At 43.6% G+C, this 25,357-nt stretch overlaps 2 protein-coding genes across 2 annotated transcripts in view; one reads left to right on the forward strand and one right to left on the reverse strand.

The window, feature by feature from the left end:
* Positions 1-25,357, forward strand: part of snd1 (staphylococcal nuclease and tudor domain containing 1) — a 175,131-nt gene that overhangs the window by 81,746 nt on the left and 68,028 nt on the right. The window lies entirely within an intron of this gene.
* Positions 2,106-7,388, reverse strand: lrrc4.1 (leucine rich repeat containing 4.1). Its single transcript, XM_063905105.1, has one exon. The coding sequence runs from the start codon at positions 5,881-5,883 to the stop codon at positions 3,034-3,036; it is 2,850 nt and encodes a 949-aa protein (XP_063761175.1). The 5' UTR covers positions 5,884-7,388; the 3' UTR covers positions 2,106-3,033.

Here is a 25,357-nt window from a genome sequence, read left to right on the forward strand (position 1 = left end):
TTCCCGTTTAGATACAACACACTGATGTGTACTTGTTTTCACGAGTGGGAACATTCCTCGCACAGGCTTCACATTAGAGACCATTGGACACCCGCTGTCTGGCAAAGCTATGGTACAAAAACAATTGGAAGTAAACAACGGGAGTTTGATACATGCTGTCTGGGATGCGAGTCAGTAATGTGTAAATGGCTATGTTCGCATGTGTTTTATTTGGGCCTTTGCCTTTTTATTGAAAAGCTTCTCATGCTGCACCCTAAAATAGATTCATCACCCTGCTCTTACTTTCTCCTTTCTCCCCCTTCCTTCCCTTTTTGCCATGTTTAGCCTCTCCTGCACAGCTTTTCTTCCTGTGCTCCTTGTTTGATTTATCCAAACACATAGAAAACAACTCTGCTACAAGCAATGTACATACATGGACAAATGCAGACAGACTTGCATGTCTGATCGATGTAGATTATTATCGTACCTGCAGAAAAGGCTCAGTATTTGAAATGCAGGCTGAGTCATCAACATACATGCAGGAAGGGAGCGGGAGCTGTGGTTGATTTGATCATATCTGATTTTTGCCTAAGTGACCAGTTGTGACAGCTCTTGGTACACTGCAGCACAGTATTCTTACCCCAATTGTATAACGGTATGTAGAGAATAGTTTTGAGAAAATCACAATGAAGCAGTCGTGACCACTTTGTATGTACCACACCTACATCTGAAGCTAAATGTATTGTATTGCTGTTTTGGGATATATAGAAAAGTGTTAGAATTTTGAACATCATCCCTTCCTTGTAATATAGCACAATGTTTGTGGAGGTTATCACTATACACTTCCAACAATGCTCTCACAAAATATGATGTGTTTCCAAGCACACTATATCCTCTCAAACCACTTGATGTTAAGAAACCAAACCCTTGCACAATAGGCTTGTTCAGTTGTCCTCTTTAACCTTCGTCTCTTTTTCCATCTCTCTCTCTCTCCTTTTGTCACTTCCTTATTTCTCAGTGCACACATTGTCAACCACACACAGATATCACTCTCCTCTTTTGACAGCTTCTGCTACAGGTTAAGAACACCACAAGCTCTCAGCTAACTGCTGCACTGTTTTCGTAATGCGCCATGTCAACCTATCGCTGCCTCTCTCGCCCTCATTTTTATTCCAACATTCTCCCATTTTTAGTTCCTCTATTTCAAGTATTCTAGCTCTACAGTGGAGAGGCAAACCCTGATTCTGTTCTTGTGGCTGGCGTAGGTACTCTCCTGAAGCAGGTCTTCATTGGCCACACTTATTATTGGTTATGTAAACTGGTGTTGTCAACTACACTTCTAGGCCAGAGCGTTGCCTGCTAGCACAGGCCTGTGCCTGTGGACCAGATAATGGCACCCATCTCCAGAGGCTAGTTATTGTGTTTCTTTATGATCCTAGTTCCCATTAGAAATGTACAGCCTTAAAGGGTTAATCTCCCACCTGCTTTATCAGCTTTCGCCTACATGTTTCCCACTCAAAACATGTTATTCCGTTCATAAAACCAATACGTGCTCCCAGGGGAGTTCACACCACTTTTCTTATTTTTGTATCATTGAAATTTGAAAACACTGTACCCAGTTCTGTCCTTAAAAGAGTTGAAAAGGAAATAGTATGGCACTGCTTCAATCCCACTCACCACGGTTTCCAAACACTGTTTCACCTGTGCGTTACATGAATGCTAATCACTGTGTATGTTGTATGTTATCTCTCTTTGTTAGGCAGAGAGCCGTGGGGCTCTATTATGATTGAGAGGGTTAATATTGTTGAAGATGAAAAATGCACAGTTAACAGCGAGACCAAAATGCATTTGTCACCATAAAAGGCCCCATGGTGATTAATGAAGGCACAACAGCTGGCAATGCGATGACAAGTGAAATGAGGATCTATATATTTGGCAAAGTGCAACAGACTTAACACCCAAACAGTATTCCACCTTAATTTATCACCTTTTTCATTCATTAGATACATGATTAATAATACCAGGTGATAATGTAGGAAATGACTTTTTCCATTGTTGAAAAGCATTATGGAATAGGCATTTTATTTACCATTAGATATTATGTTAGCACTGCTTTACTCGTCTCTTTACAACATTTCTTTATCCTAAAACACATTTAAGGACTTAAATACGCACTTTTCATCAGCCACACCTGGATGAAGCCCCATGACACTCACTGGTGGTGTAAAAAAACCCTGCACAAGTCCTACTATTACATATAGAGAATATAAAAATAGAAGCTGTTTAGAGATTAAAAGGGAACCAACAAAAAACCCATCCACTTCTGCACCGTGATTCATTCTGCCTGAGTCATCCAGCACTTGTAGGGTTAAAGTATAGCTGCAGCGTCTTACTGCAGTGTCTAAAGCATTTGGCTGATCGTTACAGTATACACCAGAAGAAGAGGTAAGGGGGAAAAAAAAAACATCTCTCTCTATACTTCCTTTTTTTTTTCTTCCAAAAATCCTTTTTATTGCATTTATAACATTTGGCACAGTACAAATTCTTGGTGCTTTTACAAGATAAACCTGTAAAGATCGTCACTGACCTTTTTTCGGTTTTTGTTAAAGAAAGTCTTCTCTGTATAAATATTTTTTTTCTTATCACTGCATTCTCTGTAGCATGGTGTAAAAATCACACAGAATGCCCCCTTTTTAAAACAACACTACCCTCATTTGTCAAAGTCAAGACAGCATCTTAAACAACTCATTGTTTTAAATAGAAGTTACAAGTTAGAAAATAGTTTCAATTTCTTTTTAATATATGTTTCTCTATCACCAGCCCATGGTAGTTTCAATTTGTCCATATATATATTTATTTATAAGCATGTACAACAAGAAATCATCAGTCTTTTTAAGTTTGCACTCTGTACAAAAAAGTAGTTCCTGTCCTTTTTTTGTTGTGCATTCTATTGCATGATTTTATGAATAAAATGACAAAGGGGTGCTAGGGACAGGGATTGGTGGGTGCTAGAAACCTAGGGAAAGGAGTGGGAGCCTTTTGGGGGACCTTTTTTTAAATCTGAGTCTCCTGCACCTTCTCCTTGGTGTGAGTTTTTATGACAAAGGGCTCAGCCATTGCTGTGATGGTGCTGGGCATGGTTCGAGGCAAAGAGTTCCCAACATTGTTGTCTGTCCATTTAGCCCCATGGCCCGTTGGTTTGTAGGTGTTATATTTGGGCTTTAGAGTGCTGTAGTCCACTTTATGGGGGCTATAGTCCATCTTGTGTGGACTATAATCCAGTTCAGGTCTCTGAGTGTGTGGACTAAAGGCGCTGTAATCCGCTTTGTGGGGGCTGAAGTCAGTCTTGAAGGCGCTGTAATCAGTTCCAGTCTTATGGGAGGAGTAAGGATCCTTAGGTTTGAAGGTATTGTCAGTTTTAGATCGCTGGGCACTGTAGTCCATTTTGGGTTTGGGTTGAGTGCTATAATCAGGTTTAAATGGGCTATATTCAGGTTTAGGTCTTGGGTGAGTGCCAAAGTCTGGCTTGAATGGACTGTACTCCGCCTTAGGTTTATGCTGTGAGTTGTAGTCCGATCGTAATGGGCTGTAGTCATGTTTAGGTTTTGGTTGGGTGCTGTAATCTCGTTTGAATGGGCTGAGGTCAGTTTTCTGTCTGGGATGAGTGCCATAATCTGGTTTGAATGGGCTGTAGTCTGTTTTATTTTTTGGGTGAGTGCCAAAGTCTGGTTTGAAAGGGCTGTATTCTGCTTTAGGCTTGTGAGTGCTGTAGTCCTGTCTAAACTGGCTGTAGTCAGGTTTTGGTCTATGAAGGCTAAAATCTGGTGTAGATTTGTGAGTGCTGTAATCTGGGATGAATTTGTGGCTACTGAAGTCCATATTTGGCTTGTATGTGGTATACTCCGCTTTCGGCTTGTGAAGGGTGAAATCAGGCTGGGGTTTGTATTCAGCCTTAGGTTTGTGAAAGCTATAGTCAGTCTTGTGGCTAATAAAGTCCAGTTTGTGTATGCTGTTATGGTCCCGGATTTCAGGCAACGTGAGAGCCGTCTCTTGAGCTGCAGATGCTGGCGGAGGAAGGTCTTCCTCATCCACCTGGATAATCTCCACAGTTCGGGCAGCTGCCACTGTGCTCCTCTGCTGGTGGCGCTTTCTCAGTTTGTAGAAGGCGATGAGCATGACAGCAGCCAGCAGTGTCACCGCTACAAAGCAACCAATTATAATCTTAGTGGTCTTCATCACTTCATCCAGGCTAGGGCCAGACTTGCCTGGCTTGCCAGTGGCACCTTGTAGTCCTGGCGCCACAGATGTTTTAGCTGCCCCCGGTGGGCTTTCAGTACTCTGCAGCAGCACAGTTGGTGTGGAGATAAAGACTGGCTGAAAGACTGAAGGAGAGGCAGTTGTAGTTGTTGTCCCAAGGCCAACCCCTCCTCCTCCAGCTACCCCAGCTCCTGCTGCAGCAGCTGTGGTTGTGGTTTTAGATTTGGGCATTTCAGTGGTTGGCTCCAAGACCTCAACTGTCACTGTGGTGAAGTAACTCAAGTTGGATGTGTTGAGCTCAGCTGCACTCACATTGAGGTATGCAGAGGCGTTAGAATTCCCAGCTGCATTTGACACCATGCAGGTATAAGTGCCCGTGTCAACTGCCAGGACATTTGAGAAATTAAGAGTCCCATCATTGAGGACTGATATTCTTGGGTGACTAGAGGCATGAGTCAGGATAGTTCCATTGGGTAGGAGCCAGCGCACCGAAGACATCGGGGCTGTGCGGCAACGAACCTCAGCCACTCGCCCTGCTGAAATGTTCAAGTCCCTTGGTGCATCAGCAATGAATGGTGCTGAACACTGGGTTGCAGCGCCCTCACCTCGGTCCACCTCAACCAGCTGTCGACCTCTCATGCTGGCAGGTGCGTGACAACGTCCACAGCAAGTTGAGTTAGTAGGGATGCTCTCCCTTAGCCAGCGTGCTAACCATACAGCCTCACAGCCGCAGTTCCAAGGGTTATGGTGGAGATGCAGCTCCACCAGGTACCTGAGCGGGGAGAATAGATCATGTGGCACAGCGCTCAGGTTATTATGGGCCAGATTAAGCTCCACCAATGAAGATAAGTCATCAAATCCATTGCGCTCTATCACTGTGATTTGCGAGTTCATCACCCAAAGCTTCTTCAGTGAGCGCAGGCCCTTGAAGGAGCCTGGCTTTATCTCTGGAAAGTGATTTTCAGATATCTCCAGCTCCTCCAGGCCCTTGAGAGGACTCAGGTTTGGCATATCACCCCTTATGTTGCACATGCCCAGGTTTAGGTACTTGAGATTTTGTAGGCCTTCAAAAGCTCCTTCTGAGATATACTCCAGTTTCCGTAATTCTCCCAGGTCCAATCGCATGAGGGAGGGCACCCGGTTGAAGGCGTAGGAGGGGATACTTTCAATAGGGTTGTTCCTCAGCCACAGTTCTCTTAATTTAGACAGATACTCAAAGGCCCCACTGGGCACCACTGTCAACCGGTTGTCAAACAGTTCCAGGGTGTTGAGACTGGTGAGTCCATTAAACGCGCCCACCTCAATCTGCCGTATGGCATTTCGCCCAAGCTGGAGCACCTCAAGGTGGTGCAGGTGGCGGAAAGAGTCAGCCTGCACCGCCTCAATGGCGTTTTCCATTAGATTGAGGTGTCGCGTGTTGGCAGGAATGCCGGGAGGAACACGGGTGAGGCCACGTCGGGTGCACACCACCTTCCCCTGCTGATTACTGCAGGAACACTGCGGTGGACAGCCCTGGGGTCCCTGAGACACCGCCGCCCCCGCCAAGGCCAAGGAGGCGCTGCTCCACGCTCGCGCCATCAGGAAGACTACACAGAGCAGGGCGGCTTTCCTGGCACGATGCACAGCTACCCGCCCCAGGAGACTCATGATGTGGCACGTTCATAATTCAGCATCATCTGGGGGGGAGGATGGGGGTGTTTGGGGGTGGTTTTGGGGGGCTTTGGGGAACAGGGAATGTAGTTGTCTGGCTAGTAGTAGTGTCAAGGGGACTAAAGAGGGCAAGGATGGAATGTGGGTTTTGGGTGCTTTGATAAGGGGCAAGAGGGCTTGACCTCTCCTCGATTAAGCAGTGTTTTTACTCCCATTAACTGTGCTCAGGGGCAGAAGGATAAGGAAGGGAAAAGAGGGCTGGTTTTTCTGAAACGTGTGTATGAGAAGGACATTTTGATAAATTAAGCAACCAAAAGCTGTATTACAAGACAGAAGGGAGGGTTACAAATTGATGGAAAGAGGGGTTGAAACACTAGACACCTACCTCAAGTAATTATTACAGGTCCTTGAACTGAGTTATATAGCTTCCCTCCTGTTTGCAATCAGAAAGAGCTGTGGTATTCACATCAGATGTATGTATATCCCAAAAGGCAGCAAAGAAAGCCTTTTTATATTTGCTGTCAAAACAGGAAACAATGCCAAAGAGCTTAACCAAGATGAGCCCTTTTGTAAATCCAAACATCCAAAGAGAAAGGTTCGAAGGCCCTTTTTTAAAATGTTTTTTCTCTCCCTTATTGATTATAAAAAAAAGAAGAAGAAAAAAGCAAAGATTGCAGATAGGAATCCAGTCAGGCTCCCAACGCAGCAATGCTCCCCTGCTCGCTTCTCGCTGTCGGCTCCTCTTCTCTTGCTTGTCCTTGGAATCCGACAGTTGATCCCCCTGCTAGACACCTTACCCAGGTCTCCATAGCACAGGCGACCACACAAACACGCACAATTTTTGTGTGCACCAAAAGCCAAGGCAGAAATGGACAAAAAGGCGGTAGGTGGGGGTGGGATTGAAGAAGGTTGAATGAAATTCCACAGTCCTTTTTAAATGTTCTTTGCCTTTTGTTTGCGATTGTTAGAAGGGGAGGTTGACAAGCCGGGGGGAAAAAAACAGACCCCCCTCCTCTCTGTATTCCTCTGTTCACTTTTTAGTGGTCAATCAGTTGGTCGGTTGGTCAGTCTGACAGCCCTTCTCGCTCTCCCCCTTTCAATGTGGCGTCGTGTCCACTTGATTTTTCTATCTTTTTCTATTTTCTTTTCTTCCTTCAGGAGTGCTCGGCGGGGGTTATAAAGACTAGGCGACACGCACTGCCTTCATTAGCCTCTCTTCGTCTTAACTAGCCACACGCTCCAGCCTCAGCAGCCACGGTGGCGACAGCAGCAAATGCAAACGCACACACACCATCCCTGTGAAGCACACAGCAGCAGTAGTGAGCACACACAGCAGCAGCTGCAGCCTGCCTCCCTTGCACTTCCCAATAATCCGTCAATTTCTTCAGAGGGGGAGTGGGTTGGGGGATGGAAGGGGGTGCTGCGAGGAGTGGGGGTGTTGTAGCTGGGTTGATCGAGGTGGGTTGGAGGGAGGAGGGGTGGTGCGCAGTTTCTCCTTCCTCTCTCCGGCTTGTTTCTTTTATCTTCTTGTTTTCCAGTTCTTTTTTTTTTTTTTTTCTCCTCTCCTCGTGGTGATCGGCGTCCCCCTCACTAAAGCAGCGTCCGGCTAGGGAGAGGAGCAAGACAGGGAAGGCGAGCGCTGGGTGAGCGCGCGGCTTACAGGCGTGACGTTAACAGTAGCGTCGATGTGGAAAGGATCCGTTGTAGCAGCAAAAGAGAGAGCTATCGCCGGCTTGAATCCCTCTCGCTCGCTCTCTCTCTCTCTCTCTCGCTCTCTCTCTTACTCTCTCACACTTTTTCTCTCTCTCTCTCTCTCTCTCTCTCTCTCTCTCTCTCTCTCTCTCTCTCTCTCTCTCTCTCTCTCTCTCTCTCTCTCTCTCTCTCGCTCTGTTACTGCCTGCCTCCCTCCTGCTCTCTGCAGTGTCCTAAGGTAGTTGGGTGAGCTCAGAGCACTCAGACCTTTTTAGAGATCTACCTCTTCAAAAACCAGTTTGCTCCTGCTGTCCTGCGCTCCTTCTTTTTGAATGCTCGGTCTCTTGTTTTGTGGCTTTCTGGGGCTTTGTGTAGCTTAGGGGAATAGACGGACTGTCCAAGCTAAAGCAGAGATGGACAGTGGCATTCCCACAGCAACCATATTTTAACCCCATCCTCCCCAGCAATAATCCTGCCATTCCCGAGTCTGGCAAAGCTTTTCAGCATGGCTGTGGTGGTGATGGCGGGCAGATGGGACACAGTTTCTCACTCGCTTTCCTTTTCTCTCATGATGCGCTTTCTCTCTCTCTCTCCTAATCTTTCCTTTTCTTTACCTCCCATTGCTCTCTCATTCTCTTCGTTTTGTCCTCTATTGTAAAAAAATAAATAAGAGGAACATGAATGGACTGCTGACGCATCCTGCTCGGAGCAGTGCTTTGGTTTGATGCAGTGTGTTTTGTGCATTAACTCCCCTCACCCACTCCAGCGTCCTGGCTGTCTTTCCTTCTCACTGCTCACTCTTCGTCCGTCATTGTGTCACTCTACTTCGTCTCCTGCTGGCTATCCCTTTTATAAACTTCCTCATCCAAGTTGTAAGGACATTAAGTGCAATGTAAGCCATATCCATGCTGATCTCCAATCGAAAAGTTTGTAAGCATTTAATTAGGTTACTTTATTAATTCAGTATGATGGACTGAGTGACAGACTTAACCAATGACAGGCAGCAAGTGCAGTTTACAACATCAAATCAGAAAACGGAGCATTTCCACTCCGTTGCTACACTTTTTACCTGTGTTTTCACTCTTTCCCTCATGTATGCCTTTGCAGGTAGTTAGAGCACTCTAAACAGGCAGGCCTTAACCCTCAATTTGAGCACAAACTGTCGCTTCAGGAACACACAACCTTAAAGGTCACGTAGAGGAAGGCGAAGGGGAGAAAACAAGACATGCTTTACCTTCCTGCCACAGTAGAAGAGGCAAAATAAACACACCCTACTGTCCCATCGCCCCTCTATCTCCCATGATTTGTACTGGTCTTATGTCCATTTAACCAGGAAGCAGTGTGGGTAATTGATGGCTGGTGAAGCTAGCTGTGGCAGTGTTGCTAGGTGTGTGTATGTGTGTTTGAGCTAGAGAGAAAGCGTGTGAAAGAGAGAGGGAGAGAAAGCACGCCAGCTAGAAAAGGTCACTCTGCCTGTAGCGCAGTACGTTATTCCCACCGGCGCAAGAGTATGGAGCCAACTCCTATATTATATACACACACACACACACACACACACACACACACACACACACACACACACACACACACACACACACACACACACACACACACACACTTTCTCCTTGACTTCACTGCAGTTGAATACGAATGGGCTTCAATGAAGCACATGTAACAGTGTGGTAGCAGCCACAGGAGCATAGGGGGGGTTTCCTTTGTTAAAAAAGAGAGGCTATTTCCTTTTCCTTTCCACAGGGATTCCCTGGCACTGCGGCCATGTGATGGCTGATATCAGTGATGTGTTGCAATACTGCATCCTCCTCACTGCATCCTCCAAGCAAGACGATAATGCATGTACTTGAACAGGAGCGCAAAAAGGCAGGTTATATTACAATGGCAGGAACTGAGGTAAATGTGCGGCTCCAAACATCCCAATTTCATTGATCGGTTGTCAGGGAAGCCAACTGCAAAGGACGGCTTGTGATTCTCTGTGAATACCGAGTGCACAAATCAAACAGTGTGCGTTGTGGCACTGCTGGCTGTGTTTGGGTGTCAGATGGTGACAGAGCTGTGTCTGAAGGTGTGTTGTGCCACCATTTGATGAGCTAGTGACCCAGCACAGTACATCCCAGACTACTTTCTAACCAAAATGATTCACTGACCCATCACATGACCAACTCCGCCAGGACAGCGCTCTCCTATTGGCCCTCAACCTGCCTATTTCTCTCCTTCCTGTCTTTTCTATTCTCACTTTATTGCTCTCTGTCTGCGCACACTGGCTTCCTCCCTACTGATGGAGCGTAGGTCATGGCCTGCCAAACTCTGTAATGCTCCACTGACCAAAAATGGTCAAGCCCTTACTTTATAGTTTGATCCTGGCCCGCTATGGCCAGCATTGCTTGATGGTCAGCCAAACTCTGTGATCAGAGAGGTTTTCCCAAGTGTGTGTGTGTGTGTGTGTGTGTGTGTGTGTGTGTGTGTGTGTGTGTGTGTGTGTGTGTGTGTGTGTGTGTGTGTGTGTGTGTGTGTGTGTGTGTGTGTGTGTGTGTGTGTGTGTGTGTGTGTGTGTGTGTGTGTGTGTGTGTGTGTGTGTGTGTGTGTGTGTGTGTGTGTGTGTGTGTGTGTGTGTGTGTGTGTGTGTGTGTGTGTGTGTGTGTGTGTGTCAAATTGAATTACTGAAACTGGCAAAACGGTGAACCAGAAAAGCCTTTTGCCTAGCTAGTGACGCTTTTTTTTCCCGGGTGTACCTGAATCCAAGCTTAATAGAATTTGACCAATAATGACATTTAAAGTTCAGATTATGCCAGTATATCATACCCTCTCTTGTATGAATGAATGTTGTCAGGCTTTACCTTTAGGACTTGCTGCCAGACTTCATGAGCTGTCATATTTGTGGGACCTTCACGCTTTTATGCCAGCTACATGCCCCCTGCTATGCGACCCCTGAACTCCCTGCTTCACCTGAGGCTTAACGGAGCCTCCCCCTACATCAGGCCAGACCAGCAGGGCACTGGATGTAGTTTGGGGGTGTTGCAAGACCTACTTTGGTGTGGGTCATTCGCTAGCATGTTCGAGGGGACATTACAGAACCCATCCCCTGGGGTCAGTGCTAGCGAATCTGGACTACGGCCAGTCACATGTAGGTCAGCAGTCTGTCTCTGTTTGCATGTGTGCGTGTCACTAGTTCCATTTGGGTGAACTGCCTGCAGTATGGTATAGCAGCAATGACAATCGGAGTGAACTGACGAATGACAGATCTAATGATAATGTCATTGACGGCCATTGCTAGGATCAAGCATTCACAGTATGGGCAAGCTACACTTCTGTTCTTGTGCATATGAAACATTATCTTTTCAAGTCGACAAGAGACACACCATTTTTGGGCGTGTGTTGAGAGCATACTTGTGTGAGGGTGTCCTCCAAGTATCCGGTAATGTCCCAGTGGAGGATTGCACACCAGTACTCGCCCTGGCACAATGTTATCTTAAACAGATTTCTCCCGGCCAACACACACACACACACACACACACACACACACACACACACACCCCCCCCAAACTCTACGTTGGTGACCTTGAGGTAAATGACCCGCGACTACACACTTCCTTTCCCATATTCATTTCAATTTTCAGGAATTAATTCTGCAAGAGATTACACACACACACACACACACACACACACACACACACACACACACACACACACACACACACACACACACACACACACACACACACACACACACACACAGAGCTATCAGTGCTCCCTGTAAAGGCTTAAACTGCTTGGTAGGGATATTTCCGTTTATCATTTTTCTCATCACTCGCAAACACAGACAAACACACCAATCATATTCCAGTGTATCATGAGATTATAATAAGCAATAAGGGTATATTAGCGGCTTGTGTGCCCAGGTTGGATGATTTGTTGTTTCATCCCGATGCCTGATCATTCTTGCCAGTCTGCTTTTACTGACCTTGTTTGACCTCGACTCAATACGAGCATACAAATCTTGATAACATTACCAGGGTTGCCCTTCATCAAGCATCCTGTGACATTTTCATTTAAAGCATTTAGCTGGCGCCTTTTCCGAGGGCAGGTTAGGATACTCAGGCGATAAACATGGTTTGATCTAGACTTGCTGGTAATTTATTGCTGCCATTAATCACATTATTTTAAGTCACAGTTATTCCCTTTCCATATGAGTTTCTGGTCCATGTGTGTTCTTACCCTGTTCTCTCTATTACTTTCTTTTTTCTTTTCACACTCTTATTACACTGCCTTTATTCTTACCCTTTCTTCTACCCTCTTCCTGTTTTGTTCTTTCTCTTTTGCTTTCCCCTTCTTTCTTTCTCCTCTTTTTTCGATTCCCTTCCTCTGTCCTCCCCCTCTGTCTACTTGCCGTCACTCCCTTTCTCCAAATTGCTACTTCTTGCAATGCTCCTCTGCTCTACAATTTGCAGGCCAGTCCCAAGTTAATTGTGTTTGCTCATTCAGCATATGTTTTTTGTGTGCGACAGAGTGTGTTCTCTCAAATGAGAGCACTATCAGGTCATGGCAACTGAAGGCGCACAATAAAAGATGAGCGTTTTCACTCCTCTTTTTTTTTTGCTTTCATCCTGTGTCATTCAGTGTTGGAGCTTCGCTAGCAGCCATTGTCTCCAGACTAATGGGCTTCATTATGTTGAGCTGTGTTCATACTGGCTGCCAGAGCAGGGATTAGCTCTAGCGCCATGTTAGCTGGAAGCAGAAGAAAGATACAAGTAGGTTAGCACTGTTAACCCGATCAGCCTGAGCCAAGATGGATAGATATGAGGTATTGGCCTGTTAAATTTACATTTTAACCTTGATTCAAGTAATACTTGCCCCATTCATTTTTGGTTGTTTATACTTGTGCCAGGTTTGTGATATAATGCCCGTTATAATTTTCGCACCATACGCTAATGCCTCTCATGTCTCGCACCGGCCACGTCATTGGTCAGCTGGCCTCATTACGATTCGTGGAGCATCCCTGTATGTGCGTTCATCACAATGTTGCCTTGCCAACTGCCAGGCCTTAGGAAATGGATGTCTCTGTCTCTGAGCAATGTGAAGGTAAAAACATAGTAATTCACCACTGAGAGAGCAGCTAAATCTTCTAGACTTTTAGTTTCTGGGGAGCAAAGATGCCGTCTTCATTCCACCCCTCCCTCGCCTTCTTTTACTTCTGTGTGCCCTTGGCTTGGTCAAAACAAAACCTTTAAGTAGTGAGTGGATGCTTTGCAACAGTGACATCAGTCCTCGGTGGTTTTAATTCTACTTACCACTTAAGCAGGAGTTAAAACTGGTGTTAATTGTTTCCACTAACATACGTTTGTCGCGTCTTGCCTTGATGCTGGTATTATCGTCTAGCTTATTGAGTGGCTTTCATTCAATGACAAGTGTGAAAAGTGTACTGCTAGATGTAATTGGATCAAATGTGTAGCTCTCGAAAAGGCTCTGTTTGCTTGTTAAGCTATATTTCTCAGATATCGACATGAACTCTCCTCTTGTAGGGCCATCTCAAGGGTTTGTGAAGTGACAAGTCTTTTGTTGTACTCAAAGTGGCCACCTTTCTCTGTTCCGCAACTATAAAGCCATGACCTTCAAATATCCTCCTCCTCTTCCTCCTCCTCACTGCGACAATTACCTTCTTAAAAGGGTTATTTCTATGAAGCTGTTAATCCCAGAATCTCCATCAAGCTTCATGTAGGGGAGGATTAGCCAGACAGAGGACTGTTCCTGCACAGGGATGGAAGAAAAAAATAGAATGAAACAGCTTTTCATCTTTTCAAATCCACCTGTCCACTCCCAGATTACCAGCCGCACTGTCCAGCAGATAGATTCAGCATGTGCATGCCAATAATCTTTTGCTTTCCACTTCCATTTTAGTGCGTATCTTTTGCCTTATGCCAAATATCTTTGATGTGTGCCACACAGTATTGCAAACTGCTTTCCAATGACGCTCCAACGGTAGAAAGCAGACGGACGGTAGGGAAGAAACAGAGCTGTTTTTCTAATATGCACCCAATTTGGATTTCATTTCTGATAGTCTACTTCATCTATGTTCAAGGGAACTATCAGCTTCAAAATGTAGGCAAAATAACAATAAAAACATGCAATGTAGCCAATATACTTTAAATACTTTCACTGAAAAAACTGACTTTAGTAGAATGTATCATGTCAACCCATTTCACATAACTGTATTAGGTTAGTTGAAAGCATTAATATTCAGTTGAAATATAAAATATGAGGTTCGACTTAATATTATTGCTTTCAACTAACCTAAAACAGTTGTGTGAACTTAGTTGACATCATACATTTTATTAGTTTTAGTTGAATTCTGATTGTGGTGACATACACAAACATTTTAGCAGTAAATGCTGTAGAGTGTGTGTACAGGAGATGCATTGTGTGTGTCCGTTCTCTAATAGGACTCACCTCCCAGCAGGTTATTTTTTCCTGTGTAATATCCGCTGTCTCTCTGCCTCCATCATTTTCCCATACTGGGGGATTTGTGAAGCCAAGCTAAGTGTGTCTAATCTACGAGCGCAGCCAGCGCAGCGTCAAATGTTTTTGTGCCGATGTACCTGCTGCTTCCAACAATACGACACTTCAGCAGCTGTCTACCCAAGCAGGTAGGACACAATGCAGGAGGGGGAGGGCCGGAGGTTGAGAAACGGACACCCGAGTGGACTTTGACATTATTGCTAGGCGACCATGGACTTGAGTATGAATTAATGTGAGGAAAAGGAATACATTTGGGTAAAGGTAAGAGCATAGTAAAATGGAAATGGAATATGGGTCAACGGAAAAGAGTACCCCACCCCTCCAACTCCAACCCTGTGACCTTGCTTAAATGTGTTTTCTGTAGCAGTGCAATCAGGGATATCGTAGGCTGCGGTTGGGGGCCAACAGAGTCCTGGCTGTGAAAGGAAGGGGGGTGGGGGGGAAAGCAGCAGGCAGCACTTTCTAAATTGAAGTCAATAACACAGCAGTCCATTCTGTCAGAGCCAGTCCTCCCACACAGTCCGCTTACAGTCACTAAGGAGAGCTGAGGGTAGGATGTCGATTGAGTTCTCCAAAGTACCACTACGCAGGGCAACATGTGTTTGTGTGGGTGAACGCACACGGGGGAGTGGGGGAATAGCAGCGTCAGTACAGAGAGGCGTAGCACCGTTGCTGTACATGTCATAAACTTGGTCTTGTTTAAAAAAACGCTGACAGTAATTGTTTACCCCTTTGCTGCTTGTACTCAGTTGGTAACAGTACAACTAGAATTAAATGTTAAGTAGTATAAGTGATCCAAAATGAAAAATAAATGCAGTGAGCATGCTACATGGAAGGGCTTTTATTCTGGCTGTTGTATGAGATCTTGCTAATGCAGGCATATCTCAGACACACATGCACACACAGTCTTATTCTGCCTTTAATCCCTTTCTGCATGTTAGCACTTCTACATAGCCTCAGGGGGATTAAAACGAGTACGGTTGGCCTGCCCTGAGCAGGGGTAGGAGAGGAAATTAGAGATTGGTAGAGGGTAGACATCCGGCTGACATGAGCTGTCCTGTGCGTTGAAACATGTAACTTACATTTTCTGTATTAGAATCTGATGACGACTACTTACTCTCACATCCGCACAGCATGGACAAGCATGATTTTGTTTGGGAGCTAGCACTTTTTGCTTACTTCTGCTGAGCTGAACGCTTAAAAAAAATCAACTGGCAGCAGTTTTGGCACTCTGTTCCCACTTCTGTACTGCTTACGGTATTCTGTGCTTCTCACTGGGAAATTCATAGTCGGATTTTAAGCGCCTGTATATAAATTAAACAATTAAATCCATAACTATCATGCCCTATACGCTATGTCAAAGAGTTCCTGCTCTCAACTCGGGGAAAAGTACTGCTCAGTCACATGTGATCATACTTGGATACATGTCTATGATTCCATAATGCATGGAAGTGCTCGCATTGTACACGATATCAAAAGAATAAGGTAAATGAATCATGAAGCTATTCTCCATCTACAACGCTGTTTAACTTTTTAAAAATACACAGAACATTTCCAATGCATTGCCACAACCCACTTAAAAGCTGACATCTAGATTTAGAAACTACAGTAAGTGCATCCAATGTTTTATCTACATTACCTCTCTTGTGCTTTTATTCCCTTGTATTCCATCATTGTTTGCTTGTAGATATTTTATAGACTCATGCTGCGCACAGGCCACCGCCTACTAATCCTCCTACTGCTGCTCTCGCTGTATTCTCTGTCAGTGTTCTCACTGATGGCATCAGTTTAAGTCACTTGCACTGCTGCTGGGTGGACATTCATAATTTCCCAAGGCAGACATTGATTTCACTTTCATTTTCCTGTCACTCATTTTTTGACACTTACTGAAAATGATAATTTTGTCTTGAAACCTATCTCTGTTTTGCAGAGAGTAGCTGGAAATGTGTCTAAGTTTGTGCTTCGGAGAAAACTCCTGTAATAAGTCATGAAATGAGGGATGCCACAGTGTGTTGAAATGTAGTTAATAATAAAATCATGACATTATTGATGTTACGGATTACACAAGACATTTTTATTCTTTTCGATGAAGCTTACTTTGATCTTAAACATTGGTTGGCTTTGTTGCCTCGGCGGTGGGCAACTTGTATAGTTGGTATATACTAGGGGGGAAATAATCGATACAGCATAGCAGGCTTTTAGCTAGTTTTTGTTTTTACAGGGTGTCCAATTTTTGTTCAATGGCCTAGCAACGGGTGAGTATTTTAGGGGGGCTAGGGGGCATCCCCCCCACCAAAACATTTTGAAATTCATAACTCTCTGAAACACTATTTCCTGCATTTTGAGGTGCAAATTTTGTGGAATACAGCCACGTCTTTGTCTTTGTTACAACCTTATTTTTGTGCTGAGGCTGGGAGGAGGTATGTGTGTGTGTCGGGGGGTGGGGAAGACCAGAGATCGTTGTCTGTGTTCTTCCTCTTTTCCTCATCTGTCACAGTAACTTCAAGAAAGAATTTTCATTTAGCCTTCATATCAAATCAAATCATCAAATATTATAAAGGATATTATCAACTGTAAATATGTCAATAGTGGGTCTTAAGTACACTGTTCTCCACAAACAATCTTTTAAAAGTAAAGGCTCCCTATTATTCAAAGGAACCATACACATTTTGATCTCCATCATGTGCCCCCTTCCCACTACAGTTCTCGCTGGTCGCATTGTAATGACGTTTTTGTTGTTGTTTTTCCCCCGGTTCATCGACAGTTATTGCCACCAAAGAAGCCAGAAAAACTTTGAAATACTCCTATATGTATCAGGCTTTCTGTCATGTTTGTAAAGATTGTCAAAAGCTTACCTGCACTTTCTTCCCGCAAAAAAGGTTAAAGAGATAACAGATATTCCACCAATACAGCGGCCGTCCACGCCGTGTCACGGAAAACCGACCAATGCAATGCGAGTCACTCGCGAGATGTGAGCTTAGCGCGATTTCGGCTTGAATCCGCGAATTTTGATCAAATTCAGCAAAGTTAGTAGGGCGTCCAATTTCTTATTATTTTTAGTACAGGGCGTCCAGAGAATGCCCAGACGCCCACCTACCTAAAAGCCTGCAGCATAGTATTGCGATACTTTGCGTGGCGATATTGTATCGATACATGTACACCCAACTATCGATATTTTATTATATAAACTATTCATATTGCAGTCAGTGGGATTGGCAGAAATGTAGTCAAAACAAAGATGGAGTCAGCGGAGAAAGAAATCAGAAATGCGCCATAGCGTAATATATCGGTATCGTGGCTTAAGTATCGCAATAGTATCTTATCGTATCGTGGGGACCCTGGTGATTCCCATCCCTAGTGTATACCCAACAACCATGTTAAACCAGTCAAACCATGGCCAAGTCTGAGACACATCATTACTTTTGCCATTACTGTCTTCATGTGGTGGTTCCAGGGAATCGCGCTCATTGATACAGACATTTGATGTTTCCCTCCATTTCTTAGTGTGAGTCAGATGTTCATCCTGTTTTTTTTTAAATAAGTTTTGTTCAGTTCTACAATCTGCTAGCTAAATCTTTCAGTGCCTGCATATGTACTTTAGTATGCATTTATTTTCTGCAGGTGGCTTTGCTGACTTAAATGTCTAGACACTCTTCTTGGAGGGCTGCTATTTGTTTTCTCCTGTTGCTTATCACCGTCCTGCCATCCATTTGTTAAAAGCTCAGCTGTGCACAGCAATAATGGAATGAAAATTGATGAAACCACCGAGACACATTGGTTTAGCGTTTTCTTTTGAGGAAACAATTGAGCTCTCCACTTATTCACTGAGCGGAAACAGTATCAGACAGCCTTCGGGCGTGGGGTTTTATTTTCTTACAAGGTGCATTGGGTATTCAAGCAGTAAGTCTGGGCAACATGTTGAGTTGGCCACGAGATTGTAATGGCTTGTAGCTCCATGTTAGTAGCAGGGTGTCTGCCTTTGCCTTTGGCCACATTGTTGAAATTGAATTTGAAGAGTGTGTGTTGTGCTGCTGCCAGTTTCTGAAGTGAACGTTATCCATCCTATTCGGAAGCACAATTGTCCTATCGCACACCTGCTGGTGTTAAAAGCACTCCTGCAGGAAATGGTGCATTCAAAGCCAAATGTATCGAGTAATCGCTGCTGCTGTGTCTGTTAAATAGATTTGATCTGTTACAGTAGATTTTAAGTTGTGCATATCTGGGCTAGCTTCACTTTTGCAATGTCCTGTTTTTATTAAGCTGATTATCAGGAGGGTTATTCTAAAATGGACACTCATTTGTTGCTGTGATGGATGAGAAAATGTGTTGCCATAGTGATAGTACTTGTCAGATATAAAGACTGCACTTTCCTCACGAAATGATTACCTGCATTATACAACACAATGCAATAAGAACTTCCAATCAACCTGTGATAAACCCAAACCAACCACTAGTGACATCACTTGGCTTGAGGATGTTTTTGATGCCCTTTTGTACCTGAATGACTCAAGCTTCCTGCTGATTGTACTTCTTGTATTGTGTTGTGCTGTGAATGAGCACACTTCGTTCACAAACCTCCATGTGGTGTTCATGACTAAAAGGAGCGGTTTAGATTTTTCTGCAGCTCTGACACAAGCCCTGGCCCTGAAGACACTTTTAAAAGGAAAGAAAAATGCAATTCTGACATTGTTGACTGACTCATGACTGATGACTCAGTCCCAGCTATTGGAGGAATTATTTGATTTAATATAAGTGTTTTAAATGATGTCCCCACGTATGTTGAGATTCAGTTTCCGTCCTGATGTTTTGTAATGCCTTTTAAAGGTAGTCGATCGAGGGGAAAATGAGGTAAATTAACATGTATTGATGTAAATGATAGGTCATACAGCCCAGTGTTCTGAATAGCTAAATTAAACATCATTAAAGTGCATTCTTAATCTTTCTTTGCACTGATTCTTTATTTGGATAATTTCCTCTCTGATGTTGCACTGATTAACAGCCTCTGTGTTCTGTAGTCAACTTTTATTTTCTCATTTTTAGCCCCATTTCCTTCCCGTCTCCTCATTATGGGGTTGTTTGAAGGCCCAGTCGTGATTTCGACCGGGCCTTTTTTATCTCCCTGTATTTCTTATTTTATGATCTCTGACTACCTGTTGGCATGAAAAATGATTTTGGTCTGACTGTTATATCCCTTTTCATAGTGTACCTCACAGTTGCTTCACAAGTGAGTGCGTCAATGTCCTCTCAACAAGGAGGCCTTTCTGTCTAGGCTCCTGGTTTTGGTCTTCTATAGGAAAAATCCCTGTTGTACCAGACCAATACAGTTAAATGGAAACTGAATGTCTTCACAGGTCTATAGGACTCCTTCTACTCCCCAGCTTTTTGTCTATACTACAGGTTTATATCAACCTGTAGTACCACTCCAGAAAACTGTCTCCACTACTTTCCCAACACTCAAACTTCCACCCCTTGCCTAACAACTCCACACCCAGCCTAGCAACCAGGCACCACCTCTCCTTTTGACAAGCACACAGAGATTGACAAAAAGCCATGTTGAAAAATGCTTCTGTCGGCTATTTCCCTCCCCTTTTTTTTCCGCTCCCTCATTCTCTCACTCTGTCAGCACCGGCAGGGTCTGGGAGGACAGAAATGGCTTTTTGAGTGACACAGGCCGGCTATGCCATTTGCCGTGTCAACTGGAGAAAGAGGATAGAAAAGGAGGTGGAGACAGATGATGATAGCCCGGCCATGATTGTCCCATGCCCTTCTCACATTCACCTGCCATCTCTCCCCCTGAGGTCATTGAATCCCAAATAACAGGGCCACAATGCTGAAGGTGTACAAATGTTTTGCACTGGGCTATACAAGTTTCAGTTCTCTCTCATTTGCAACACGGCAATTTCTTTCAATATTCTCCTATTTCGAATTTGGATTGTTTTTTCCAATCTGAACATTTTGCTTAGGAATCAAAAAGTAAAAATTGTTTTATGGTTGTCAATTTTCAAAGGACGTCCACTAAGGATTCATCTTACCGTTTTCTGGGCTATAAATGGCGCCCCATCGTAGTTTGGTCATTCCAGCTACAGAATCATAAATATTTAAAATTCCATTATGAAATCTTAAATTGATTAGCAAGTGGGGGCTGAAGAAGCAGCTGCTGGATATGACTGTAGAGAAGTTCGAAAAAAGGTACCCACTCCTGCCTTCCGTTCTTACATCTCCCCACTACAATTAGTAGTATAATCATTTTCTTTGAAGGCATGGCAACCATTGTGATCAAATAGACATACTCCCCTTCATCATGAAAAAATAAGCATGTTGGATGATTATGTTTAAAAGCCTCTGTATAGCAAATTATAGTAGATTACTAACACATTATTTGCACCGTGCTGACATCACAAAGCTGGGCCTCTAATGAGTCTTGCTTTTTGGGCTTCCAATGTCTGTGTAAGAGGGTATTTACTTTAATACAAATAATAAATGGAAAATAAAGTAATGCATTTTATATTTGAAGATAGTGGACCTCTTAATGTTGGTTAGTTTCATTCTCCTTATCACAGCATAATGTCTGCTTTTAAAATGAGGCAGTGCTCCAAAATGGTAGGGAAAACAACATGGCATTGTTATTTCCTCTGTGTTGCTGCCGTACTGTTCAGTGATTGCAAAATAATAGCCAGGCTGTATTGGTTATGTACTCAGAGGTATATGTGTGTATCTGCGGGAAAGCAGTGCTGTCATTTTGAGAGGTAATGTGGCTTAATGCCCTCTCCAATCATTCTGACCACCCCTAAATGTGCTCAATGCGGCTTGACTGCTCCCACCATGCATTCACAGCTTCAGGCAGCGATTTTAAGATTTTGACGCTTACCTCTCATTGCTTTCCGATGCCCTAGGGCTTCGAAAGGCCGGGTGTCTCAACCCAGAACACAATGTGCCGCTGAGAACTAAGTCTACAATGTCTGAAAATGAATTACAGTGACCATTCAAATGTGTCCAGAGTTGCAATTAATTTAGAATTCCCCCTTTTGTTACCATTTTAGATCGGTATTAGCTGACAAAAACATTTAAACTGTTTCACAAAAGTAATAACTCTCACAGAGCTGTGTGACATTTGTTTTTAACAGCCGTTTAATAACTCACAGCCCAGTTCAATTTGTGTTTTCCCTACTGCACCCTCCCACCGCCCAGTTAAAGGGAATTCTATGATATTAGTGATATTACAAATGTAGCTCAATATTCATCGACCGGCATGCCATGTCGCTCCTCTTTAAAAAAAGAGATGGATTGTAGTTATTGCTGTTATTGATTTTAATAACCAGGCCCAATGCAGAGTCTTGCTCAGCTACCTTTCTGTGTTTCGTGTGAGCTGTTCGTCAGCCCGGTAACAAAGGATCTATAAACTCATTTACCTACAGGTTTAGCATGATTAGGTTTGCAGACTAGTGCAGTTTTTCTTTTTGACCTCCAACCTTCCAAGAAACAGGAGGTTTTATGATGTGTACTACTTCCCCCATCATGCTACCTTAACCATGGATACAGGTAGACATAGTGATGATTTAATGGGGGGGTCGCAGGATTAGAAAAGCCAGGTAATGAACTCAAATGAGAGGCCACTGTTAGTTGAAGGATCAAGCCTCCTCACACTATTGATTCACCCTGAGATGTTGAATGGTTTCTCTCATTACATCACCAGAGGTCTTGTATTACGCAAGGTCCTTTCATGGGGTTGGTACTTGTCAAATCCCTATAGTGTTTCATTGTTGTACATGTTGTGGCTTCGGGGGGGGGGAAATGATGGAAAAGCATGATCACAAAGGTCAATGAGCTTCACAAAAGCCTGCGGGTTTAAACCAGAGTCAATTTCCTTTTCATACAATTCAGCACGACCTTGTTCATGTGTACTTTTTAACGACAACAGCTGTGCCTGATCAATGTTGAAAATTCATTCCATGCTGTATTCTAACAGGATAATGGTTAAATACACTAGCTCATTTACTTTAATGGATAGTTCTCCCACTCTTAGTGCCACTCAGCAAACGGATAGCAGATGATAAAAGGCTGCAAAGTCATTCAGTTGTTTTGAGATTGTATGTCACTAGCAAAGGGATGCATTTGTGTTGACAATACTCCACTTAAAATGCCAGCGCAGTCCTGAACTCCCCCCCTCCTCCCTAAGCAGGAGAGCTCTCCATAATTTATTGCTTTAGTTTGGTAGTCTACTGTAGGTCATTTGCAGAGGACAACAGCTCTGATCGACTCACTATTGACGTCTACTCTTTCTCTCTACATCTTAGCTCGGCCTGCTTTTCTGTAAGGCTTCATAAGGCTCTATAAGCCCGCTTTTGAAATACTGTTCTCTCTATATATATATATATTACTCTTTCGCCTTTACTTTTCCAGAGTAGTTTAGGCTATACTTTGGACTCAATATATCATAGATTGAATCATTTATTTACTTGTTCTTTTTCTGAGTGAAGACAAACCAATGATGGGGCCCAACAATTTCTGGTGACCACTAAACATGTATTATTTTAGGTATCAAATAAGACAACCGATGTTGATGCCCCGCTGTTTAGGGGTTTTTCCTTTCCTGCAGTGTGAATAAGTTTGTGTTCATGTAAATGGTATGCAAAGGCTGAAATCCCAAAGTTCCCTTCTTGGAGTTTCTCTCCCTTGACTTTCGTAACATAGTGACATCACTATATAACACTTCTATTGGCAAGTGCTCCAACATATTGTACGTGATATGCTAAGCACTTCAGACACATTTCTAAGCAATTGACAAATCAACAGAGCCAGAAATCAAACCAATCAGAGCAGACTGGGCTCTTGTGTACTTGTCCACTAAAGCTTTCCGGTTTCGCCATTTATTTAGAAAGACTTGCCGAAAAACATGCCAAATAGGTCTTCGCTCAATGTTTTGAAAGCACAATTGCATGAAAGTTGCAACAACAAAGGAATGACAACGGCAACAGAATGCATTCGGCAGCAGCAGTTTGTCTTTTCGTCTAAGTTGGAGATGTCCTAATATACCAAGGGTCAACATCTCAACACTCAAGGACCAAAGGGTAAAACAACAGTGATGTTCTCGCATCATTTTCTGCTGTTGGCCTTTTCTCAACAATTCCCTGGGGGGCGAACATGGCTCCATCTCGGCTGGACAGGCTGACAGTGATGCCAGGATAAAACCTTCACACCACCTGCATTAACTGGAAGAATCTCTCGTTTTCCTCCATTCACCCTCTCTACCAACTCCTCCTTTTTTTACCTGTTTTGGCAGAACAGCGATGCAGGGCAAACATCAATAATCTATTGATAAAAAGAAAAACTCATTAATGGGCGTCGGGCAGGTTTAATGGTGGAGATCATGCTGCTTGCCTGACCGTTAATGGCCTTGGCCATTAGGGAAGCCATTTGACTTTTCCCCACCCTGCCTCCGACAGACAGCAGCCTGCCACTGACACTGATGCATTGGACCCCCCTGAGTCACATTGATCACCCTAAAGAGAGTCTATGCACACATAGGCACCCCCCACAAACACATTCCTCTCCACCATGCATGCTGTTGTTCCAATGCTACAAACACTGACCTAATGCGGAAATTGTTCTCCCGAAATGTAGTGTTCGAGTCCAACAGGATATTATTTGGAGCTTGATGTTTGTGTAGAGTTGGTTAGTTTGCTGGCGTGTTAGATTTGTTGTCCTTAAAGTAACGGCTGTTATTACTGTTGACTGAGGGTATGTGATAAAGTGTCCTTCTGCCACCAAGTCGTTTAGACGACCAGATTGAGACACCCTTCAGCTTCACAGTGAGCAATGTGGACAGCAATATCTTCCCCAATCCTCACCTCACACCAAGCTGTAAATGGAGAGCTTCTTGCGTCTTCATCAGCTCTACCCTCCATTTCAACCCGTCCGTTATTCTTGTACAATGGAAAGGTGTGTTGCAACAAAACAATATCCCCTATTTAGCATTTATGAGCAGTAAAAGATTCATAACACACTATAATTTAGAAGTGCTAAGTAATATTTAATGTATTTGTCTTTATATAACATGAAATACATTGCTAAATGTTGAAAGGTGTCCTTGTATACTACATTATAAGGTGTTAATAATTTATTTCATTTTGTATGCTGCGTGCTTAGCCCTCATTTTCAGGATTTAGAAAAACCTAACGGGCTTAACTTGATAAACATCTGACAACTAGCTCTCTGTCCTGACCCTGTGGTCTGATAGTTAATGAACCAACCTAGTTTTGGAACTTGTGCCAGAGGTTTGGCCCTTGGCCTACAGCTTAGCTGGCTTGCCAAAGCAGGACAGTCAATAACCCACAAACACAGGCGTCCTACCAGCTTAGGGAAGCCGCCGGGGAAGCTTCACCTCACCCAACCTTTGTCACTCTAATCGGCCTACATTTGCTCGTATTGTAGTTCATCTCCTCGAGTTTCTTATAATATCTTTTGTGTGGCTATAACAATGAATGGCAATCCCATTGATAACCAACAAAGAACATTTTAACAGACTATTATCGTATATTCTTATTGGCTTGATTGGATGTTTTTGCCTCTGACTTGACATCTCAATGTTTGACATCACCCAATGTTTTCAAATAGTACGCTGAACATGTCTCACTCAATTCACATTTTATTGTATATTTTGTCTCACTTACTTCATATTAACTTGTTCTTGTTGTTGAAACATATAAATAAAATAGGTCAATGCTTCAGGCATCATTCTCACTGCCCTGGTTTTAGCACTGTTTGATGGTTGATGGCCTCTTTTAGCCTCTGGCCCTTGTTTCCTCTTGGTTGTGGTTACTACCCGAGTCATCAGTTTCCACGCTCACCTCTCTTCACTACTGGCTGCTGCTGTTCTCACAGTGTGAAGATTTTAAAATGACAGGGGACCATTAACACACTATTTACATCCCTGTCTGATATATGCCATTAAGGGATCAATAGTGGTTTGTTTAATTCATGCATTTATTCTTCTGTCTCTCTTTCTCTCTTTTTTTTGTATTTAAATAAAAGCGATCTATATTTATAGATTCCTCCCGGATGCACTGGCCTTGTCCTCTCAATTCCACCGGAGTGGCCTGCTAACATATTTTTACACCCATGCATTCCTGGTGTGATTGAGTGAAATAGATATTAACATGTGTAGCACTTAAGAAAGACAGGTCTTTTGTTAGAGTTAGGTCACTAAACAAGTAGGACGTCAGGGTGCCTACACTTAAGAGTGCCTGTTACC

This window comes from Eleginops maclovinus, chromosome 17 (genome assembly GCF_036324505.1).
Source record: "Eleginops maclovinus isolate JMC-PN-2008 ecotype Puerto Natales chromosome 17, JC_Emac_rtc_rv5, whole genome shotgun sequence".
Taxonomy (NCBI): domain Eukaryota; kingdom Metazoa; phylum Chordata; class Actinopteri; order Perciformes; family Eleginopidae; genus Eleginops; species Eleginops maclovinus.